The sequence below is a fragment of the Nomascus leucogenys genome, chromosome 12, assembly GCF_006542625.1.
Source record: "Nomascus leucogenys isolate Asia chromosome 12, Asia_NLE_v1, whole genome shotgun sequence".
Lineage (NCBI taxonomy): Eukaryota > Metazoa > Chordata > Mammalia > Primates > Hylobatidae > Nomascus > Nomascus leucogenys.
In genome coordinates, this window is record NC_044392.1 from 53,756,579 (window position 1) to 53,780,660 (window position 24,082).

The following is a 24,082-nucleotide window of genomic DNA, read 5'->3' on the forward strand; positions in this document are numbered from 1 at the left end:
GATCCTTCAGGTCTGTGGAACAAGGCTTAATTCTAAGAACTTCACACTGTTCATTTCAATGAATAGTTAAGCAAACAAATAAGTGAACTATTTTATTCCTGAACATTTTTGATGTGTTATTAAAAGGCAGTATGAAATTTATTTTAACCATGAAGTCATGATCTACTTTAGCTAGACTAGTGTTTTCTTCTAATGACCTCCTTGCTCTATAAGTTAGCATATTTGGAACTATTATACTGAGTCCCAAAATTACTAGAGAAAGCAGAATGGACCCCAAGTGCTATAATCATACAGAAACTCCATCTGTTTACATAGATATTTGACTGAAATTCACTCAGTGATGGTCTTCAGGATATTTAAATCACTGTAAAAACTTAGTAGAGAAGCCAGCTTTTATGTGCTTGCACAATTTGAGCAGTATCTAAAGAGTTTTAGTACTCCGAAAACAATAGCAGCAATAAGTACTAACAATATTGAAAGTATTTATGATACCGTGAAAGAGAAAGCATACTACTTCTAGAACAGTTATTTCAATAATTACTAGAGAAATAGTCATTTTGGTAAAGTTGGTTTAATTTGAAGTGATGACATGTATCTTCCTTGACCATCCTTATCAGATATTATTTTCCTGGAAGCAAGTCTGCTGTCCTTCATTCACAGTCTTCATCTTCCTCCTCAAGACAGCTGGTGCCTTAAGAATTGGCTCAGCCTCAGATCCTATCTTTAGCAACCAGCTAATATTTACCCAGAGGTACTGCAATAGAGTACTTCAAAATGGAATCAGGATCTGGTGGGCCTCAGAAATTGTCTCTTTTCTGAGTTTCAATTTGGTTCTCCTGGATGTTTTGCTCTGTTTTTGGTACCTGTAATATAGGGAAACACAACTTTTTTTGGGAAAGCCCTTTGACCCCAGCTTGCTAGTTGCATAATAATAAATTTTCTATTCCTAATGGTTTTATTGCTTTCTTTCCCCTATATCTAGTTTTCTTCTCCTCTACCAGACTGATTACTTTATAGAGGGAAAGGCTGTATGGATTAAGGAGACATGAAAGGTCACAAAACAGGGTGGCTCTGGGAGAAGGAAGCACCTTCAGCCAGTTCATGCCTTCAAAAAGAAAGGACCCAGGAAGAGAGACTGAGAAGTGAGATTCTTTATCCAGACAAATAGTGTACCTCCTCTCCTCCTTTTTTCACTGCACAACATCAAGATCTGGAAGAAAATACACTGATCTAGAGTTTGTCAAATGTGACTTCAGAAAAACCACAGGATCTTTTTTCTCCTAGCCACCAAATCCAACTCAGCTTCAAGGAATAAGGGAATTGTGAAAAGGGCGCAATCCCATCACAGCATGACTGATGATATTGGGGAGGGTAGGAGACCGAGAACCAACAGAGAAGGAGTCATGGAGGGAAGACTGTAAGTCGTGGCTTTTCACACTTGTGTGTGTCTCAGTCTTGGCTGAGTATCCTCACCCAGCATAATTTCTGCTGACTTGAGGCCATCAACACCTAGAGTGCTATGGAGGCCTCATGAGAAGTCTCAGTCCTGGGCTTTGATGTAGGGAACTCTGGCTATTGGACTCAGAGCCAGGACCATGGTATTCTAAGGAAGGTGGTACCTGCGTTTTACTGTTCTCTCTTCTCACATATTCACCCTTCATTAATATAGCATCATGCTGAAGACCTATTTCATCAAAAATTCAGCATTCCTTAAATTTTTTTCCCAAAACTTGCATCGATTTTAACTGCCTCCTATCCACTACTCTTCCCACCACTCTTAACATGTAAGTTATTATAACAACTTTAACTTATTGATTTGTATCTTAAGTCTTGCCTACAACTGGAAGCAAAATTAGAACTTCACAAAGGGAGAATGTAGTGAAACCTAACCTAATGCACGGGTAAGTTGCTGTGCCTTTCAGAAGCAGTCAGAGTGCAAATAGGTGGAGTATTAGCAAATGCAAAGAAAACTTGACTGGGCACCATGCAAAAGCTGTAGATCCTCTTGGAAAGCTGTGCTCATTTCTGAGGGCGGAACACATAGGGCTAGCTGGGGATGTTTTTGAATGTCCATCTGAGAGAAGCATCACAGCAGGGAACTTGCTTCCAAAGGGAACGTCGCTGACCTTTCAGGGACAGTTATCTTTTGTGGGGAGAAAGCCTTCTTTTTTTCCTCCTATTCTGTCAGCCATGCTCCAGTCATGTGGGATTTTTCTCTGGATGTAGTCCCTGAACCATGAACCTTGGTCTTCTTGTAAGCTGGGCAGAAACAATACAGACGAAGATCAGAAAACACATGTAGCACATTCTCCCTTAAATGTGGAGTCACTTCTCAGTGGCAATGCCCTGATTTGCTTGCACACCTCTCAACTCTTCAGAGTCAAAAACACTGCCCTACTATGTATTCAGAAATCTGCCCTATCTTTTATACCCCCTTCATTCTTTCTATCAAAGAGGTATCATTCTCTGGGAAAGTAGAATGAGAGAAGCTATTCTATTTACCCTAAGGGATTGTTCTCTTTCTTCCACACCATATCTTTGATGCTATCTCGCTGTCCCCTCTGAGGATGGAGCCAGGAGGATGATACCAGATTTTATTCACTGATGAACTCTTGTAGACTAAACATCAGCTTTTGTGCATCCTAACAATCAGCATAAAAATCCCACTTATTGAGACGGTGAGGACCTTAAGTCTATGGAAATTTTTCTATAAGTATAGGCTCCTATTTTCTTGACTTTTAATACATTTTTCTTATAACAAGCCTACAACTTCTTTTTTTTGCCCCATAAACTATATTGTTAGTTAACCCTTTAAAAATATAGCTTGAATCAGCCATTTTTGAGCCCTAAACTATTTCTACATCTGTATTTTCTGTTTTCCCACCTACTGATGAAGTACAGTTTTCCCTCAGTATCCATGGCAGATAGGTTCCAGGACCTCCCATGGATGCCAAGATCTGGGGATGCTCAAATCCCAAATACAAAATGGCATAGTATTTGCATATAACATCACATCCTCCTATATACTTTAAATCACCTCCGGATTACTTATAATACCTAATAAGATGTAAATGCTATGTAAATAGTTGTTACACTGTATTTAGAAAATAATGACAAGGAAAACAGTCTGTACATGTTCAGCACAGATGTAATTTTTAAAAAATATTTTTCATCCACAGTTGGCTTAATCCATAGATGTAGATGCCACGAATACAGAGGGCTGACTGTATAAACTCATTCTAGCATTACTTAACTTTTCACCTCAATCTGCCTTCTTGTTTCCAAAAGACATCTGCAGTTTCTCACTTGGGCTCATGCTGGTGTGTCTCCTTATGCTGGTACCTCTTCCTCGACTGCCTTACTCCTCTATTTTCCCAGCATCCATCATCCCCTATCAAATCTAGTCTTTAAGAACCCAGAACAAGGCATTTTCTACATTCCCACTAAAATGTAATCTCTCAAGGCTACCAATGATAGTGGGTTTATAGCACTTACTTTGTTGTGCTCCCTATTGTTCTCATCAGTGTATTTACTTAACCCTCGCCTAGACAGCGAGGTCTTTGAGAAAAAAGGGCTGATTCAAGCTATATTTTTAAAGGGTTAATTAATAGAATATAGTTTTTATGGGGCAAAAAAATAAAAAGTTGTAGGCTTGTTATAAGGTAAAGAAAAATGTATTAAAAGTCAAGAAAATATGAGCCTATACTTACAGAAAAATTTCAAATCAATAAGCTGACACTCAAATCTTTGTTGAGTTGAAATCGTATGGAAATAACTGGCTATCGATTTGGGGACTATAATAAACTAATCTTATAGTTAAAATCTTAAAACGAGAATATGGAAAGAAACGTCATTTTTGTGGTATCAGACTAGCAGTTTCCGCCTTTTATTTATTTTTTTGAGACAGAGTTTCACTCTGTTGCCAGGCTGGAGTGCAGTGGCGCAATCTCAGCTCACTGCAACCTCTGCCTCCTACGTTCAAGCAATTGTCCTGTCTCGGCCTCCCAAGTAGCTGGGACTATAGGCGCGTGCCATAGCTAATTTTTGTATTTTTAGTACGGACAGGGTTTTACCGTGTTGGCCAGGATAGTCTCGATCTCTTGACCTCGTGATCCATCTGCCTTGGCCTCCCAAAGTGCTGGGATTACAGGCAGGAGCCACCGCCCCTGCCCCTGCCTCTTTTTTTTTTTTTTGAGATAGAGTCTCACTCAGGCTGGAATGAAATAAAGAGGAATGAATTTCTTGAGACAAATGAAAATTAACACACACTAAAACCCATGGAATACAGCAAAAGCAGTTCTTAGTGGGACGTTTAAGAAGGAAGATCTTCAGCAATGTAATATTGTATTATACCTTAAGGAACTAGAAAAAAGAAGAAACTAAACACAAAATTAGTAGAAGAAAGGAAATAATAAAGGTCAGAGCAGAAATAAATGGAATAGACTTAAAAAATTACAAAAGATTGGCCAGGTGTGGTGGCTCATGCCTGCAATCCCAGCACTTTGGGAGGCCGAGGCAGATGGATCACGAGGTCAGGAGATCGAGACCATCCTAACATGGTGAAACCCCGTCTCCTAAAAATACAAAAAATTAGCCAGGCATGGTGGCAGGCGCCTGTAGTCCCAGCAACTTGGGAGGCTGAGGCAGGAGAATGGCGTGAACCCAGGAGGTGGAGCTTGCAGTGGGCCGAGATTGCACCACTGCACTCCAGCCTGGGCGACAGAGTGAGACTCCATCTCAAAAAATAAAATTACGAAAGATCAACAAGATAAAGAGTTGGTTTTTGAAAAGATAAATCTTCAGCTGGACTAAGAAAAAAGAAGACTCCAAATCAGAGATGAAGGAGACATTGCAACTGATTCTACAGAAATATAAGGGATCAGGCTGGGTGTGGTGGCTCATGCCTATAGTCCCAGCACTTTGGGAGGCTGAGGCAGGCAGATCACTTGAGGTCAGGAGTTCAAGAGCAGCTTGGCCAACATGCTGAAACCCCATCTCTACTAAAAATAGAGGTGGGCGCCTGTAATCCCAGCTACTTGGGAGGCTGAGACAGAAGAATTGCTTGAACCTGGGAGGCAGAGGTTGCAGTGAGCCAAGATTGCACCACTGCACTCCAGCCGGGGCAACAGAGCGAAACTCTATCTCAAAAAAAAAAAGGATCATAAGAAACTGTTATGAATAATTATATGCCAATAAATCAGATAACCTAGAAGAAACAGGTAAATTTTTGGACACATCCAATCTACTAATATTGAATTATAAAGAAACAATCTGAACAGAGGCCAGGTGTAGTGGTTCACACCTGTAATCTGAGCATTTTGGGAGGCTGAGGTGAGTGGATCACTTGAGCCTAGAAGTGAGAGACCAGCCTGGACAACATAGTAAGACCCTGTTTCTACTGAAAATAAAATGAAAAATTAGTTGGGTGTGGTGGTCCGCACCCGTGGTGCCAGCTACTCAGAAGGCTGAGGGAGGACTGCTTGAGCCTAGGAGTTTGAGGCTGCGGTGAGCTATGATCACACCAGAACACTCCAGCCTGGGCAATAGAGCAAGACACTGTGTCAAAAAAAAAAAAAAATCTGAACAGACCAATAAAGAACAAGGAGATTAAACTAGTAATAAGCCTCCCAGGGAAGAAAAGCCCAGGAACAGATGGCTTCACTCCTGAATTCTACCAAACATTTAAAGAATTAGCACTAAAAATTTAAGAAAATGGAATACTTCCAAACTTATCCTACAAGGTCAGCATTATCCCGATACCAAAAGCCAAACATAACCAAAACCAAACAAGGACATAACAAAAAAAGAAAGAGAACTACAGGCCAATATCCCTTATGAACATAGATGTAAAAATCTTCAACAACAACAAAATTCAGCAAACCAAATTCAACAACCCATGAAAACAGTCATCCATCATGATCAAGTGCAATTCATCCCAGGAATTTGTGGGTGGTTCAATTTACACAAATCAATAAACGATACACAGTGTTAACAGAATGACAGACAAAAACCTTATAATCATTTCAATAGATGCAGAAAAGGCATTTGACAAAATTCAAAATTCGTTTATGATAAAAACTCTAAACAAATTATGTATAGAAGGATTGTACCTCAGAACAATAGAGACCATATATGACAAACCCATAGCTAACATCATACCGAATAGGGAAAAGTTGAAACCCTTTATGCTAAGATCTGGAACAAGACAAGCATGTTCACGTTGGCCACTTCTATTCAGCATAGTACTGAAAGTGCTAGCGAGAGAAAGAAGAGTAACTGAAATTGGAAAGGAAGAAGTTAAATTGTCCCCTTAAAGTTGCAGGATACAAAAATCAACAGAATTTATATGCAGTAACAGCAAACTCTAAAAAATCAAGAAAACAATCCATTTGCAATAGCTACCAAAAAGTAAAATACTTAGGAAGAAATTTAACCAAGGAGGTGAAAGATTTCTACACTAAAGACTGTAAAGCATTCATAAATTAAAGAAAATACAATAAAGATGGCCTTTGTTGATAGATTGGAAAAATTAATATTGTTATAAAATGTCTATACTACCCAAAGCAATTTATATAAAGTACAATCCCTATCAAAGTGAAATAGAAAAAAAATGCTAAATTTGTATTGAACCGTAGAAGATCCTGAATAACCAAAGCAGTCTTGAGCATAAAGAACAAAGCTGGAAATACCACATTATCTGACTTCAAAATGTGCTACAAAGCTGTAGTAACTCAAACAGCATGGTACTGGCATAAGAACAGACACAGATCAATGGAACAGAGAGATGAAAAATAAATTCACGCATTTACAGTAAATGGATTCTTTACAAAGGCACCAAGAATACACAATGAGGAAAGGACAATGTCTTCAATAAATAATGCTGGAAAAACTGGATACCACATGTAGAAGAATGAAATTAAACTCTCTCATCTTTTATAAGAAAAAATCAATGCAAAATGGGTTAAAGACCTGAAACTGTGAAACTTCTAGAAGAAAACACAGGGGGAGAGCTTCATGACATTGGTCCAGGCAATGATATGATCTAAATAGCATAAGTAACAAAAGCAAAAATAGACAAATGGAATTACATCACACTGAAAACCTTCTGCACAGCAAGCAATAACAGAGTGAAGACATACCCTACAAAATGGGAGAAAATGTTTGTGAAGTATGTATTTGATAAGGGATTAATATCCAAGATGTATAAGGAACTGAAATAATGCAATAGAAAGAAACAAATAACTGGATTTTTTAAATGGGCCAAAGACGTCAATAGACATTTCTCGAAGACATACAAATGGCCAACAGGTATATGAAAAAAATGCTCAACATCACTAATCATAAGGGAAATACATATCAAAACTACAAGGAAATATCACCTCCTGTTAGAATTGCTGTTATCAAAAAAACAAAAGATAAGTGTTTGCAAGGATATGAAGTAAAGGGAACCCTTACACACTGTAAGTAGGAATATAAATTAGTACAGCCATTATGGAAAACAGTATGGAAGTGCCTCAAAAAATTACAAACTGAACTACTATATGACAACATATTATTGAGCAATCCCACTACTGGGTCTATATCCAAAGAAAATGAAATCAGTATGCTGAAGATATCTGTTCTCCCTTGTTCATTGCAGCATTATTCACAATAGCTAAGATATGGAAGCTAAGTGTTCATTAGTGGCTAAATAAAGAAAATATATGTATACACAATGGAATACTTACTATTCAGCCTGTAATTTCTGATAACATAGATGAACATGGAGGATGTATGTTTAGCAAAATAAACCAGACGCAGAAAGAAAAATACCATGTGATTTCCCTCATATGTGGAATCTAAGAAGTTGATCTCAGAAGTAGAGACTAGAATGGTGGTTACCAGAGGATTGGGTGGTTAGTGGGCTTGGGAAGTTGGGGAGATGTTGGCAATGAGTACATATTTACAATTAGGAGAAATAAGTTCAAGACATGTAATGTACAGCATTATCTTGCTAATGTATAGTAAGATGACATTAATGATGTATTGAATAATGTTTAGAATGGATGTTGTGTTCTCATCACAAATATATGAGATAATGCATATGTTAATTAGCTAGATTTAACCATTCTGCAATGTATATATAAAGAACATCATGTTGTACATGATAAATACAATTGTATATGTCAAGTTAAAAAAAATTTGAAAAGGAAAATGGAAAAAATGCATATATAGGAGGATAGCAGACATGACAACATCTGGATAATAGCATTATACAGGACAGAAAGATTAAAATGGAGATGAAAAACTATTAGAATAAATATTGGAGACAAATTTCTCATTAAAGGAAGATAAACTACTTGAAATTGACAGTGTTCAGAGAGTACTAAGTAGAAGAGGTGAGAACCCATACCTAGACATATAATGACATCTCCAAACGTCTCAGCAGTTTTGCCACAAAGGACTCATTTTAAAAACATATTTGGAGGAACTATTTAAATAAGAGAAATAGAACCAGCAGATGCTGGCCTGGACCACTTTACTACCTTGCTAACATGTCTCCTTCACCCCACTTTAGGAACTTAGTGTAGCTCAGAATCTTTTTACTATTCATACACATTTGAATAAATTCTTGGCTAAATATAAAATTTGTTTCAAAGTAATTTTCCAGCAATCCTGAGCAAAAAGAACAAAACTGGAGACATCACATAACCTGACTTCAAAATATATTACAAAGCTATAGTAACCAAAACATCATGGTATTAGTATAAAAATAAACACATAGACCAATGGAACAGAATAGAGGATCCAGAAATAAAGCCATGTATTTGCAGCCAGCTGATCTTCAACAAAGCCAACAAGACCTTACACTGGGGAAAAAACACTATCTTCAACAAATAGTGCTGGGAAAATTGGATAGCCACATGCAGAAGAATGAAACTGGACCCCTTACCTCTCACCATACACCAAGTAAATTCAAAATGCATTAAAGACTTTAAATATAAGACCCAAAACTATAAAAATACTAGAAGCAAATCTAGGGCAAACTCTTGGATATTGTTCTAGGCAAAGAATATATGACTTAAGACCTCAAAAGCACAGGGAAGAAAACGAAAAACAGAAAAATGGGACTTAAACTAAAGAGCTTCTTTACAGCAGAATAAATAACAGAGTGAAGAGACAACCTATTAAATGGGAGAAAATATTTGCAAGCCATTCACTTGACAGGTGACTAATATCCAGACTACACAAGGAACTCAAACAACTCAACGGTTAACAACAAAAGGATAAAAAAGTGGGCAAAGGACATAATAGACAACTCTCAAAAGAAGACATACAAATGGCCAAGTGGTAAAAGAAAAATGCTTAACATCACTAATCATCAGGTAAATGCAAATCAAAACCACAATGAGATAATATCTTACCCTAGTCAGAATGGCTACCATTAAAAAGACAAAAAAAAAAGATGCTGGCAAGAATGCAGAGAAAAGGGAACTCTTATTCACTGTGGGCGGGAATGTAAACTAGTACAACCACTATGGAAAACAGTATGGAGATTTCTCAAAAACCTCAAATAGAATTACCATTTAATCTAGCAGCCCCGCCACTAGGTATCTACTCAAAGGAAAAGGAAGCAATATATCAAAGGAAAACCTGCATTCACATGATTATTACAGCAGTATTCATAGTAAGGCTCGTGCCCCTCTGGGATGAAGCTTCGAGAGGAAGGAACAGGGAGCAATCTTTGCTGTTCTACAGGCTCTGCTGGTGATACCCAGGCAAACAGGGTCTGGAATGGACCTCCAGAAAACTCCAGCAGACCTGCAGAAGAGGGGCCTGACTGTTAGAAGGAAAACTAATGAACAGAAAGCAATAATATCAGCATCAACAAAAAGGATGCCCATGCAAAAACCCCATCCAAAGATCCTCAGCATCAAACATCAAAGGTAGATAAATCCATGAAGATAAGGAAAAACCAGTGCAGAAATGCTGAAAATTCCAAAAATCAAAATGTCTCTTCTCTTTGAAAGGATCACAACTCCTCACCAGCAAGGGAACAAAACTGGATGGAGAATCAGTTTGATGAATTGACAGAAGTAGGCTTCAGAAGGTGGGTAATAACAAACTCCTCTGAGCTAAAGGAGCATGTTCTAACCCAATACAAGGAAGCTAAGAAACCTTGATAAAAGGTTATAGGAAATGCTAACGAGAATAACCAGTTTAGAAAAGAACATAAGTGACCCAATGGAACTGAAAAACACAGCACGAGAATTTCGTGAAGCATACACAAGTTTCAGTAGCCAAATTGGTCAAGTGGAAGAAAGGATATCAGAGATTGAAGATCAACTTAGTGAAATAAAGCGTGAAAAGAAGATTAGAGAAAAAAGAATGAAAAGGAACGAACAAAGCCTCCCAAAACATGAGACTATGTGAAAAGACCAAACCTACGATTGATTGGTGTACCTGAAAGTGACAGGGAGAATGGAACCAAGTTGGAAAACACACTTCAGGATATTATCCAGGAGAACTTCCCCAAATTAGTGAGACAGGGCAACATTCAAATTCAGGAAATACAGACAACACCACTAAGATACTCCTCGAAAAGAGCAACTCCAAGACACATGATTATGAGATTCACCAAGATTGAAATGAAGGAAAAATGTTAAGGGCAGCCAGAGAGAAAGGTCAGGTTACCCACAAAGGGAAGCCCATCAGACTTAACAGTGGATCTCTCTGTGGAAACCCTACAAGCCAGAAGAGAGTGGGGGCCAATATTCAACATTCTTAAAGAAAACAAATTTCAACCCAGAATTTCACATCGAGCCAAACTAAGCTTGATAAGCGAAGGAGAAATAAAATCCTTTCCAGACAAGCAAATGCTGAGGGATTTTGTCACCACCAGGCCTGCCTTACAGGAACTCCTGAAGGAAGCACTAAATATGGAAAGGAAAAATCAGTACCAGCTACTGCAAAAACATGCAAAAATATAAAGACCAATAACACTATGAAGAAACTGCATCAACTAATGTGCAAAATAACCAGCTAACATCATGACAACAGGATCAGATTCACACATAACAATATTAACCTTAAATGTAAATGGGCTAAATGCCCCAATTGAAAGACACAGACTGGCAAATTGGATAGAGTCAAGACCCATTGGTGTGCTGTATTCAGGAGACCCATCTCACGTGCAAAGACACACATAGGCTCAAAATAAAGGGATGAAGGAATATTTACCAAGCAAATGGAAAGCAAAAGAAGCAGGGATTGCAATCCTAGTCTCTGATAAAACAGACTTTAAACCAACAAGGATCAAAAAAGACAAAGAAGGGCATTTCATAATGGTAAAGAGATCAATGCAACAAGAAGAGCTAACTATCCTAAATATATACAATACAGGAGCACTCAGATTCATAAAGCAAGTTCTTAGAGATCTACAAAGAGATGTAGACTCCCAAACAATAATAATGGGAGACTTTAACACCCCACTGTCAACATTAGATCAACAAGATGAAAATTAACAAGGATATCCAGGACTTGAACTCAGCTCTGGACCAAGCAGACCTAATAGATATCTACAGAACTCTCCACCCTAAATCAACAGGATATACATTCTTCTCAGTACCACATCACACTTATTCTAAAATTGACCACATAATTGGAAGGAAAACACTCCTCAGCAAATGCAGAAGAATGGAAATCATAACAAACAGTCTCTGAGACCACAGTGCAATCAAATCAGAACTCAGGATTAAGAAACTCACTCAAAACTGCACAACTACATGGAAACTGAACAATCTGTTCCTAAGTGACTACTGGGTAAATAACGAAATTAAGGCAGAAATAAATAAGTTCTTTGAAACCAGTGAGAACAAAGACACAACAAAACAGAATCTCTGGGACACAGCAGTGTTTAGAGGGAAATTTACAGCACTAAATGCCCACAGGAGAAAGTGGGAAAGTTCTAAAATTGAAGCCCTAACATCATAATTAAAAGAACTAGAGAAGCAAGAGCAAACACATTCAAAAGCTAGGAGAAGACAAGAAATAACTAAGATCAGAGCAGAATTGAAAGAGATAGAGACATGAAAAACCCTTCAAAAAATCAATGAATCCAGGAGCTGTTTTTTTGTAAAGATTAACAAAATAGACCACTGGCCAGACTAATAAAGAAAAAAAGAGAGAAGAATCAAATAGACACAATAAAAAATGATAAAGGGGAGATCACCACTGATCCCATGGAAATACAAACTACCATCAGAGAATACTGTAAACACCTCTATGCAAATAAACTAGAAAATCTAGAAGAAATGGATAAATTCCTGGATTTATATACCCTCCCAAGACTAAACCAAGAAGTCGTCGAATCCCTGAACAGACCAATAACAAGTTCTGAAATTGAGGCAGTAATTAATAGCCTACCAACCTAAAAAGGCCCAGGTCCAGATGGATTCACAGCCGAATTCTACCAGAGGTACAAAGAGGAGCTGATACCATTCCTTCTGTAACTATTCGAAACAAAAGAAAAAGAGGGACTCCTCCTTCTCATTTTAGAGGCCAACATCATGCTGATACCAAAACCTGGCAGAGACACAACAAAAAAAGAAATACCCTGATGAACATCAATGCAAAAATCCTCAATAAAATACTGGCAAACCGAATCCAGCAGCATATTAAAAAGCTTATCCACTATGATCAAGTCAGCTTCATCCCTAGGATGCAAGGCTGGTTCAACATATGCAAATCAATAATCATAATCCATCACATAAACAGAACCAATGACAAAAACGACATGATTATCTCAATAGATGCAGAAAAAAGCCTTTGATAAAATTCAACACCTCTTCATGCTAAAAACACTCAATAAACTAGGTATTGATGGAACATATCTCAAAATAATAAGATCTATTTATGACATGCCGACAGCCAATAAATGTGATACTGAATGGGCAAAAGCTGGAAGCATTCCCTTTGAAAACCAGCACAAGACAAGGTTGTCCTCTCTCACCACTCCTATTCAACATAATATTGGAAGTTCTGACCAGGGCAATTAGGCAAGAGAAAAAAAATAAAGGGTATTCAAATCAGGAGGAAGTCAAATTGTCTCTGTTTGCAATTGACATGATTGTGTATTTAGAAAACCCCATTGTTGGCCGGGCACAGCAGCTCACGCCTGTAATCCCAGCACTTTGGGAGGCTGAGATGGGTGGATCATGAGGTCAAGACAGCAAGACCATACTGGCCAATATGGTGAAACCCTATCTCTACTAAAAAATACAAACATTAGCTGGGTGTGGTGGTGCGCACCTGTAGTCCCAGCTACTCGGGAGGCTGAGGCAGCAGAATCGCTTGAACCCAGGAGGCAGAGGTTGCAGTGAGCTGAAATTATGCTACTGCACTGCAGCCTGGTGACAGAGCGAGACTCTGTCTCAAAGAAAAAAAAAAAAAAAAGAAAACCCCATCGTCTCAGCCCCAGAACTCCTTAAGCTGATGAGCCACTTCAGCAAAGTCTCAGGATACAAAATCAATGTGCAAAAATCACAAGCATTCCTATACATCAATAATAGACAAACAGAGCCAAATCATGAGTGAACTTCCATTCACATTTGCTAGAAAGAGAATTAAATACCCAGCAATACAACTTACAAGATATGTGAAGGACCTCTTCAAGGAGAACTACAAACCACTGCTCAAGGAAATAAGAGAGAACACAAACAAATGGAAAAACATTCCATGCTCATGGATAGGAAGAATCAATATCATGAAAATGGCCATACTGCTCAAAGTAATTTATAGATTCAATGCTATCCTGTATCCTGTATAGCCAAGACAACCCTAAGCAAAAAGAACAAAGCTGGAGCCATCATGCTACCTGACTTCAAACTATACTACAAGACTACAGTAACCAAAACAGCATGGTACTGGTATCAAAACAGATATATACCAATAGAACAGAAGAGAGGTCTCAGAAATAACACCACACATCTACAACCATCTGATCTTTGACACACCTGACAAAAACAAGCAATGGGGAAACACTTCCCTATTTAATAAATGGTGTTGGGAAAACTGGCTAGCCATATGCAGAAAACTGAAACTGGACCCCTTCCTTACACCATATACGAAAATTAACTCAAAGTGGATTAAAGACTTAAACGTAAGACCTAAAACCATAAAAACCCTAAAAGAAAACCTAGGACATAGGCATGGGCAAAGACTTCATGACTAAAACATCAAAAGTAATGGCAACAAAAGCCAAAATTCACAAATGGGATCTACTTAAACTAACGAGCTTCTGAACAGCAAAAGAAACTATCTTCAGAATGAACAGGCAACCTACAGAGTGGGAGAAAATTTTTGCAATCTATCCATCTGACAGAGGGCTAATATCTAGAATCTACGAAGAACTTAAACAAATTTACAAGAAAAAATCCCATGAAAAAGTGGGTAAAGGATATGAACAGACACTTCTCAACAGAAGACATTTATGCAGCCAACAGACACATGAAAAAATGCTCATCATTACTGGCCATCAGAGAAATGCAAATCAAAGCCACAATGAGATACTGTCTCACGCCAGTTAGAATGACGATCATTAAAAAGTCAGGAAACAAGAGATGCTGGAGAAGATGTGGAGAAATAGGAATGCTTTTACACTGTAGGTGAGAGTGTAAATTAGTTCAACCACTGTGGAAGACAGTGTGGTGATTCCTCAAGGATCTAGAACCAGAAATACCATGTGATCCAGCAACCCTATTACTGGGTATATACCCCAATTATTATAAATCATTCTGCTATAAAGACTCATGCACACGTATGTTTATTGCAGCATCGTTCACAATAGCAAAGACTTGGAACCAACCCAAATGCCCATCAGTGATAGACTGGATTAAAAAAATGTGGCACATATACACCATGGAGTACTATGCATCCAAAATAAAACGGATGAGTTCACTTCCTTTGCAGGGACATGGATGAAGCTGGAAACCATCATTCTCAGCAAACTAACATAGGAACAGAAAATCAAACACCACATGTTCTCACTCATAAGTGGGAGTTGAACAGTAAGAACACGTGGACACAGCGAGGGGAACATCATACACCAGGGCCTGTCAGGGGGTGGGGGGCTAGGGGAGGGATAGCATTACGAGAAATACCTAATGTAGATGACAGGTTGATGGGTGCAGCAAACCACCATGGCACCTGTATACCTATGTATACATTCTGTACATGTATCCCAGAACTTAAAGTGTATTAAAAAAAAAAAGAAGTCTTTTAGAATTAGCTACAGCTAATGGATAAAGAAGAACTTGGAGAAATTGAGCAATACAATAAAATTTGGTTTAAGAGATAATATGTAGAACTTAACATGCCTTAAAAAAGAATATACACGTTTTTGAGGGGGTGGAGCCAAGATGGCCGAATAGGAACAGCTCCGGTCTCCAGCTCCCAGCCCCAGCGACACAGAAGACGGGTGATTTCTGCATTTCTGCTTGAGGTACCGGTTTCATCTCACTAGGGAGTGCCTAACAGTGGGTGCAGGACAGTTGGTGAAGTGCACTGTGCGCGAGCCGAAGCAGGGCGAGGCATTGACTCACTCGGGAAGCGCAAGGGGTCAGGGAGTTCCCTTTCCTAGTCAAAGAAAGGGGAAGCAGATGGCACCTGGAATATCGGGTCAGTCCCACCCTAAGTGCGCTTTTCCAACGGGCCTGGAAAACGGCACACTAGGAGATTGTGTCCCGCACCTGGCTCAGAGGGTCCTATGCCCACGGAGTCTCGCTAATTGCTAGCACAGCAGTCTGAGATCAAGCTGCGAGGCGGCAGCGAGGCTGGGGGAGGGGCGCCCGCCATTGCCCAGGCTTGCTTAGGTAAACAAAGCAGCCAGGAAGCTCGAACTGGGTGGAGCCCACCACAGCTCAAGGAGGCCTGCCTGCCTATGTAGGCTCCACCTCTGGGGGCAGGGCACAGACAAACAAAAACTCTGCAAGAACTTCCACAGACTTAAATGTCCCTGTCTGACTGACAGCTTTGAAGAGAGTAGTGGTTCTCCCAGCACGCAGCTGGAGATCTGAGAACGGTCAGACTGCCTCCTAAAGTGGGTCCCTCACCCCTGAGCAGCCTAACTGGGAGGCACCCCCCTAGTAGGGACAAACTGACACCTCATTCAACCCGGTACTTCTCTGAGACAAAACTTTCAGAGGAACTATCAGACAGCTGAATTTGTGGTCTCACGAAAATCTGCTGTTCTGCAGCCACCGCTGCTGACACCCAGCCAAACAGGGTCTGGAGTGCACCTCTAGTAAACTCCAACAGACCTGCAGCTGAGGGTCCTGTCTGGTAGAAGGAAAACTAACAAACAGAAAGGACATCCACACCAAAAACCCATCTGTACATCACCATCATCAAAGACAAAAAGTAGATAAAACCACAAAGATGGGGAAAAAACAGACCAAAAAAACTGGAAACTCTAAAAAACAGAGCACCTCTCCTCCTCCAAAGGAACGCAGTTCCTCACCAGCAACGGAACAAAGCTGGATGGAGGATGACTTTGATGAGTTGAGAGAAGAAGGCTTCAGACGATCAAACTACTCTGAGCTACGAGAGGAAATTCAAAACAACAGCAAAGAAGTTAAAAACTTTGAAAAAAAATTAGAAGAATGGATAACTAGAATAACCAATGGAGAGAAGGGCTTCAAGGAGCCGATGGAGCTGAAAGCCAAGTTTCGAGAACTACGCGAAGATTGCAGAAGCCTCAGTAGCAGATGCGATCAACTGGAAGAAAGGGTATCGCTGATGGAAGATGAAATGAATGAAATGAAAAGAGAAGGGAAGTTTAGAGAAAAAAGGATAAAAAGAAATGAACAAAGCCTCCAAGAAATTTGGGACTATGTGAAAAGACCAAACCTACGTCTGATTGGTGTACCTGAAAATGATGGGGAGAATGGAACCAAGTTGGAAAACACTCTGCAAGATATTATCCAGGAGAACTTCCCCAATCTAGCAAGGCAGGCCAGCATTCAGATTCAGGAAATACAGAGAACGCCACAAAGATACTCCTCGAGAAGGGCAACTCCAAGACACATTATTGTCAGATTCACCAAAGTTGAAATGAAAGAAAAAATGTTAAGGGCAGCCAGAGAGAAAGGTCGGGTTACCCACAAAGGGAAGCCCATCAGACTAACAGCTGATCTCTCAGCAGAAACTCTACAAGCCAGAAGAGAGTGGGGGCCGATATTCAACATTCTTAAAGAAAAGAATTTTCAAACCAGAATCTCCTATCCCGCCAAACTAAGCTTCATAAGTGAAGGAGAAATAAAACACTTTACAGACAAGCAAATGCTGAGTGATTTTGTCACCACCAGGCCTGCCCTAAAAGAGCTCCTGAAGGAAGCACTAAACATGGAAAGGAACAACCGGTACCAGCCACTGCAAAAACATGCCAAATTGTAAAGACCATCGAGACTAGGAAGAAACTATAGCAACTAACGAGCAAAATAACCAACTAACATCATAATGACAGGATCAGATTCACACATAACAATATTAACGTTAAATGTAAATGGGCTAAATGCTCCAATCAAAAGACACAGACTGGCAAACTGGATAAGGAGTCAGGACCCATCAGTGTGCTGTATTCAGGAAACCCATCTCACATGCAGAGACACACATAGACTCAAAATAAAGGGATGGAGGAAGATCTATCAAGCAACTGGAAAACAAAAAAAGGCAGGGGTTGCAATCCTAGTCTCTGATAAAATAGACTTTAAACCAACAAAGATCAAAAGAGACAAAGAAGGCCATTACATAATGGTAAAGGGATCAATTCATCAAGAAGAGCTAACTATCCTAAATATATATGCACCCAACACAGGAGCACCCAGATTCATAAAGCAAGTCCTGAGTGACCTACTAAGGGACTTAAACTCCCACACAATAATAATGGGAGATTTTAACACCCCACTGTCAGCATTAGACAGATCAACGAGACAGAAAGTTAACAAGGATATCCAGGAATTGAACTCAGCTCTACATAAAGTGGACCTAATAGACATCTACAGAACTCTCCACCCCAAGTCAACAGAATATACATTTTTTTCAGCACCACACCACACCTATTCCAAAATTGACCACATAGTTGGAAGTAAAGCTCTCCTCAGCAAATGTAAAAGAACAGAAATTATAACAAACTGTCTCTCAGACCACAGTGCAATCAAACTAGAACTCAGGATTAAGAAACTCACTCAAAACCGCTCTACTACATGGAAACTGAACAACCTGCTCCTGAATGACTATTGGGTACATAATGAAATGAAGGCAGAAATAAAGATGTTCTTTGAAACCAACGAGAACAAAGACACAACATACCAGAATCTCTGGGACACATTCAAAGCAGTGTGTAGAGGGAAATTTATAGCACTAAATGCCCACAAGAGAAAGCAGGAAAGATCCAAAATTGACTCCCTAACATCACAATTAAAAGAACTAGAAAAGCAAGAGCAAACACATTCAAAAGCTAGCAGAAGGCTAGAAATAACTAAAATCAGAGCAGAACTGAAGGAAATAGAGACACAAAAAACCCTTCAAAAAATTAATGAATCCAGGAGCTGGTTTTTTGAAAAGATCAACAAAATTGATGGACCGCTAGCAAGACTAATAAAGAAGAAAAGAGAGAAGAATCAAATAGATGCAATAAAAAACGAAAAAGGGGATATCACCACCGATCCCACAGAAATACAATCTACCATCAGAGAATACTACAAACACCTCTATGCAAATAAACTAGAAAATCTAGAAGAAATGGATAAATTCCTCGACAAATACACCCTCCCAAGACTAAACCAGGAAGAAGTTGAATCTCTGAATAGACCAATAACAGGTTCTGAAATTGTGGCAATAATCAATAGCTTACCAACCAAAAAGAGTCCAGGACCTGATGGATTCACAGCCGAATTCTACCAGAGGTACAAGGAGGAACTGGTACCATTCCTTCTGAAACTATTCCAATCGATAGAAAAAGAGGAAATCCTCCCTAACACATTTTATGAAGCCAGCATCGTCCTGATACCAAAACCTGGCAGAGACATAACCAAAAAAGAGAATTTCAGACCAATATCCTTGATGAACATTGATGCAAAAATCCTCAATAAAATACTGGCAAACCGAATCCAGCAGCACATCAAAAAGCTTATCCACCATGATCAAGTGGGCTTCATCCCTGGGATGCAAGGCTGGTTCAACATACGAAAATCAATAAATGTAATCCAACATATAAACAGAACCAAAGACAAAAACCACATGATTATCTCAATAGATGCAGAAAAGGCCTTTGACAAAATTCAACAACTCTTCATGCTAAAAACTCTCAATAAATTAGGTATTGATGGGACGTATCTCAAAATAATAAGAGCTATCTACGACAAACCCACAGCCAATATCATACTGAATGGGCAAAAACTGGAAGCATTCCCTCTGAAAACTGGCACAAGACAGGGATGCCCTCTCTCACCGCTCCTGTTCAACATAGTGCTGGAAGTTCTGGCCAGAGCAATCAGGCAGGAGAAGGAAATAAAAGGTATTCAATTAGGAAAAGAGGAAGTCAAATTGTCCCTGTTTGCAGATGACATGATTGTATATCTAGAAAACCCCATTGTCTCAGCCCAAAATCTCCTTAAGCTGATTAGCAACTTCAGCGAAGTCTCAGGATACAAAATTAATGTACAAAAATCACAAGCATTCTTGTACACCAATAACAGACAAACAGAGAGCCAAATCATGAGTGAACTCCCATTCACAATTGCTTCAAAGAGAATAAAATACCTAGGAATCCAACTTACAAGGGATGTGAAGGACCTCTTCAAGGACAACTACAAACCACTGCTCAATGAAATAAAAGAGGATACAAACAAATGGAAGAACATTCCATGCTCATGGGTTGGAAGAATCAATATCATGAAAATGGCCATACTGCCCAAGGTAATTTATAGATTCAATGCCATCCCCATCAAGCTACCAATGACTTTCTTCACAGAATTGGAAAAAACTACTTCAAAGTTCATATGGAACCAAAAAAGAGCCCGCATCGCCAAGTCAATCCTAAGCCAAAAGAACAAAGCTGGAGGCATCACGCTACCTGACTTTAAACTATACTACAAGGCTACAGTAACCAAAACAGCATGGTACTGGTACCACAACAGAGACATAGATCAATGGAACAGAACAGAGCCCTCAGAAATGATGCCGCATAGCTACAACTATCTGATCTTTGACAAACCTGACAAAAACAAGAAATGGGGAAAGGATTCCCTATTTAATAAATGGTGCTGGGAAAACTGGCTAGCCATATGTAGAAAGCTGCAACTGGATCCCTTCCTTACACCTTACACAAAAATTAATTCAAGATGGATTAAAGACTTATATGTTAGACCTAAAACCATTAAAATCCTACAAGAAAACCTAGGCAATACCATTCAGGACATAGGCGTGGGCAAGGACTTCATGTCTAAAACACCAAAAGCAATGGCAACAAAAGCCAAAATTGACAAATGGGATCTCATTAAACTAAAGAGCTTCTGCACAGCAAAAGAAACTATCATCAGAATGAACAGGCAACCTACAGAATGGGAGAAAATTTTTGCAACCTACTCATCTGACAAAGGGCTAATATCCAGAATCTATAATGAACTCAAACAAATTTACAAGAAAAAACAAACAACCCCATCAAAAAGTGGGCAGAGGACATGAACAGACACTTCTCAAAAGAAGACATTTATGCAGCCAGAAAACACATGAAGAAATGCTCATCATCACTGGCCATCAGAGAAATGCAAATCAAAACCACAGTGAGATACCATCTCACACCAGTTAGAATGGCCATCATTAAAAAATCAGGAAACAACAGGTGCTGGAGAGGATGTGGAGAAATAGGAACACTTTTACACTGTTGGTGGGACTGTAAACTAGTTCAACCATTGTGGAAGTCAGTGTGGCGATTCCTCAGGGATCTCGAACTAGAAATACCATTTGACCCAGCCATCCCATTACTGGGTATATACCCAAAGGACTATAAATCATGCTGCTATAAAGACACATGCACACGTATGTTTATTGTGGCACTATTCACAATAGCAAAGAGTTGGAACCAACCCAAATGTCCAACAACGATAGACTGGATTAAGAAAATGTGGCACATATACACCATGGAATACTATGCAGCCATAAAAAATGATGAGTTCGTGTCCTTTGTGGGGACATGGATGAAACTGGAAAACATCATTCTCAGTAAACTATCGCAAGGACAAAAAACCAAACACCGCATGTTCTCACTCATAGGAGGGAATTGAACAATGAGAACTCATGGACAGAGGAAGGGGAACATCACACTCCGGGGACTGTTGTGGGGTGGGGGGAGGGGGGAGGGACAGCATTAGGAGATACACCTAATGCTAAATGACGAGTTAATGGGTGCAGGAAATCAACATGGCACATGGATACATATGTAACAAACCTGCACATTGTGCACATGTACCCTAAAACCCTAAAGTATAATAAAAAAAAAAAAAAGAATATACACGTTTTTTATATACCATGAGACATTTATAAAAATTGATTATGTAACTGACTCCAGAGGAAGCCATAAACTTTAAAAAATAGAGTAAAAAGGAGCAGAAAGGGAGAGGGGAGGAGAAAGGGCTAATAAATATGTAAACAGTCGCTCTGCTTCATTTGCAGTCAAGGATGCATATTAAAGTAACAATGTATACTTCTCACCATTAAACTGACAAAATTTAGAGTGACAAAATCTACTGTTGACAGTGATAGGCTACTTTCATACATTTTTGGTAGAAATATGAGGTATTATAGCCTTTTTAAAAAGCCACCTGACAGTATTTGTTAAAATTTAAACTACACATACTCTTCCACCATGTGTTCCCAATTCTAGAAATCTATCACATAGATATAAAAGCAGAAGTATGTAAATGATATGCTTACACAGATGTATTAACAGCTGATTTTCATTACTAAATACCAGAATGACCATACCATTTGTTTACAGATGGTAAACAATTGTCCTATTTGAACTAGCAAAACTTCTGGTTGGTTGAGTTCTGTGTCATACTGCTTACTGTTATTTTTAATATCACTCCAGTATGTAATAGATATATATGTCTATGTAGGTATGAGTGTATGGTTTGTAGTGGCAAAAAAATAAAACCTCAGACAAGTTAAATGTTCATTAACAGAGGAAAAATGGTTAAATAAATGATACATCCATATTACATAAAACATTTTATAGCCATTTAGAAGTTTGATTGTGATGGATAAAAATAAGATAAAGAAAGTTGTAGCAGAAAGTGCTAGTTGCCAGCATGATATCTATTCTTCCTCAGTATGAAACAAGATGCTGTTTGTTAGTGTGTGTGTGTGTAATGTATCCAGTTAAACAATGACACATTCCAGCTATGTTTGCTGCTAGCAGTGGCCATGTCACTAAGTTATAGCTAATGATAGGTAGGTGAAAATTGTTGGGTGGGCTTTATGAGAAATAGCTTGCAGATTGTAAAGTGTCTTCTGCTTCTGGCCATGAGGAAGTAATTGAGTCCAGAATTATGCTTCCACTATAGACTATTAGAAAACTGGACCAATAAAACAAACAACAAGGAAAAATACATTTTTAAGCATTGGAAAATGGAAAGCTCAGAACTATAACACCTGAAAGAAGTGAAATAAACAAAGTGAGCCTTAGGCACCAAAGCTTTATTCTCACAGACAATTTTTGGACTGTGGCACTGGGAGGGAACCCAGACAAATCATGACAAACTGTTGAGTTAAGTAAAAGACCACAGTTCAAGGGGGCTTGGATTTTGGCATAGAGTAACCAAGACGAGGGAGAAAGAGAGGAAGACTTCCAGATATATGTATAGTTGTCTCTATATTGTCCTATTTGAACTAGCAAAACTTCTGGTTGGTTGAGTTCCATGTCATACTGCTTATTGTTATTTTTAATATCACTCCAGTATGTAATGGAAATCTGTGAATGGCAGGGTAAACCTCCATGAGGCTGGGCAAGAACAGCTTCTTGGGGAAAAAAAAAAAAACAGCTGCTAGGAAGAAGACAAAAATATTCCTAGAGGTTACACTGAGCTAGAGATTATTATAGTTCCCAGAGCAGCCAGACTGGAAAGATAGACCACATTGAGTACACAGAGCATTTAGTAGAGAACCCAGAAAGGCCATGCCTTGGAAGTGGGGCCAAGTTAGCCCTAGAATAAAGAAGACTATAGACTTACCCTGAAAGAACTTAAAAACAAGTTTCAAAAGAATAAAACAACCCAAGTAATTTAACTGCTGGAGAGAACAAACTCCAACAATCTTTTTCTTTTTAATGCAAAGAAAAAAATCCAGCAACCAGCCATGTATAATTTACAATATCCAGCTTCTAACAAAAAGTATTAAACATCAGGCAGAAAAATAAGGCCCATAACCTGGTGTATTAGTCCGTTTTCACACTGCTGATAAAGACAAACCTGAGACTGGGCAATTTACAAAAGAAAGAGGTTTATTGGACTTACAGTCTCACTTGGCTTGGGAGGCCTCACAAACATGGTGGAAGGTGAAAGTCACGTCTTACATGGTAACAGTCAAGAGGAGTGCTTGTGCAGGGAAACTCCCGTTTTTAAAACCGTCAGATCTCGTGAGACTTATTCACTATCACGAGAACAGCACAGGAAAGACCCACTCCCATGATTCAATTACTTCCCACCAGGATTCTCCTATGACGTGGGAATTGTGAGAGTTACAATTCAAGATGAGATTTGGATAGGGACACAGCCAAACCATATCACCTGGAGAACATTCAGACAATAGAAACAGACTCAGAAATGAAAAAGATGATAGAACTAGTAGATAAGGATGTTAAAACAGATACCATAAATATGTACATATGTTCAAAAATGTAAAGTAAACATGAACATAATGAGATAAATGGAAGATATAAATATGGACACAGTAGAACTCCTAGAGGTGAGAAATAAAACACCAGGATAAAACATTTACTGGATAGGACTAATGGCAGGTCAGAGACTGTAGAAGAAAATATTAA

The 24,082-nt window shown here is 39.0% G+C and overlaps 1 protein-coding gene and 1 pseudogene across 10 annotated transcripts in view; one reads left to right on the forward strand and one right to left on the reverse strand.

Moving 5' to 3' along the window:
- CHD1L (chromodomain helicase DNA binding protein 1 like) overlaps window positions 1-950 on the forward strand; it is a 53,451-nt gene extending 52,501 nt beyond the window's left edge. For all 9 annotated transcript variants that reach the window (XM_030824721.1, XM_030824722.1, XM_030824723.1 and 6 more), the window contains one exon: window positions 618-950. In XM_030824721.1, the coding sequence (XP_030680581.1) occupies window positions 618-696 (79 nt within the window). In that variant the 3' untranslated portion in view covers window positions 697-950. The remainder of the gene's footprint in view (window positions 1-617) is intronic.
- LOC100585076 overlaps window positions 1-24,082 on the reverse strand; it is a 1,278,821-nt pseudogene that overhangs the window by 188,220 nt on the left and 1,066,519 nt on the right. The gene's annotated exons all lie outside the window — the stretch shown is intronic.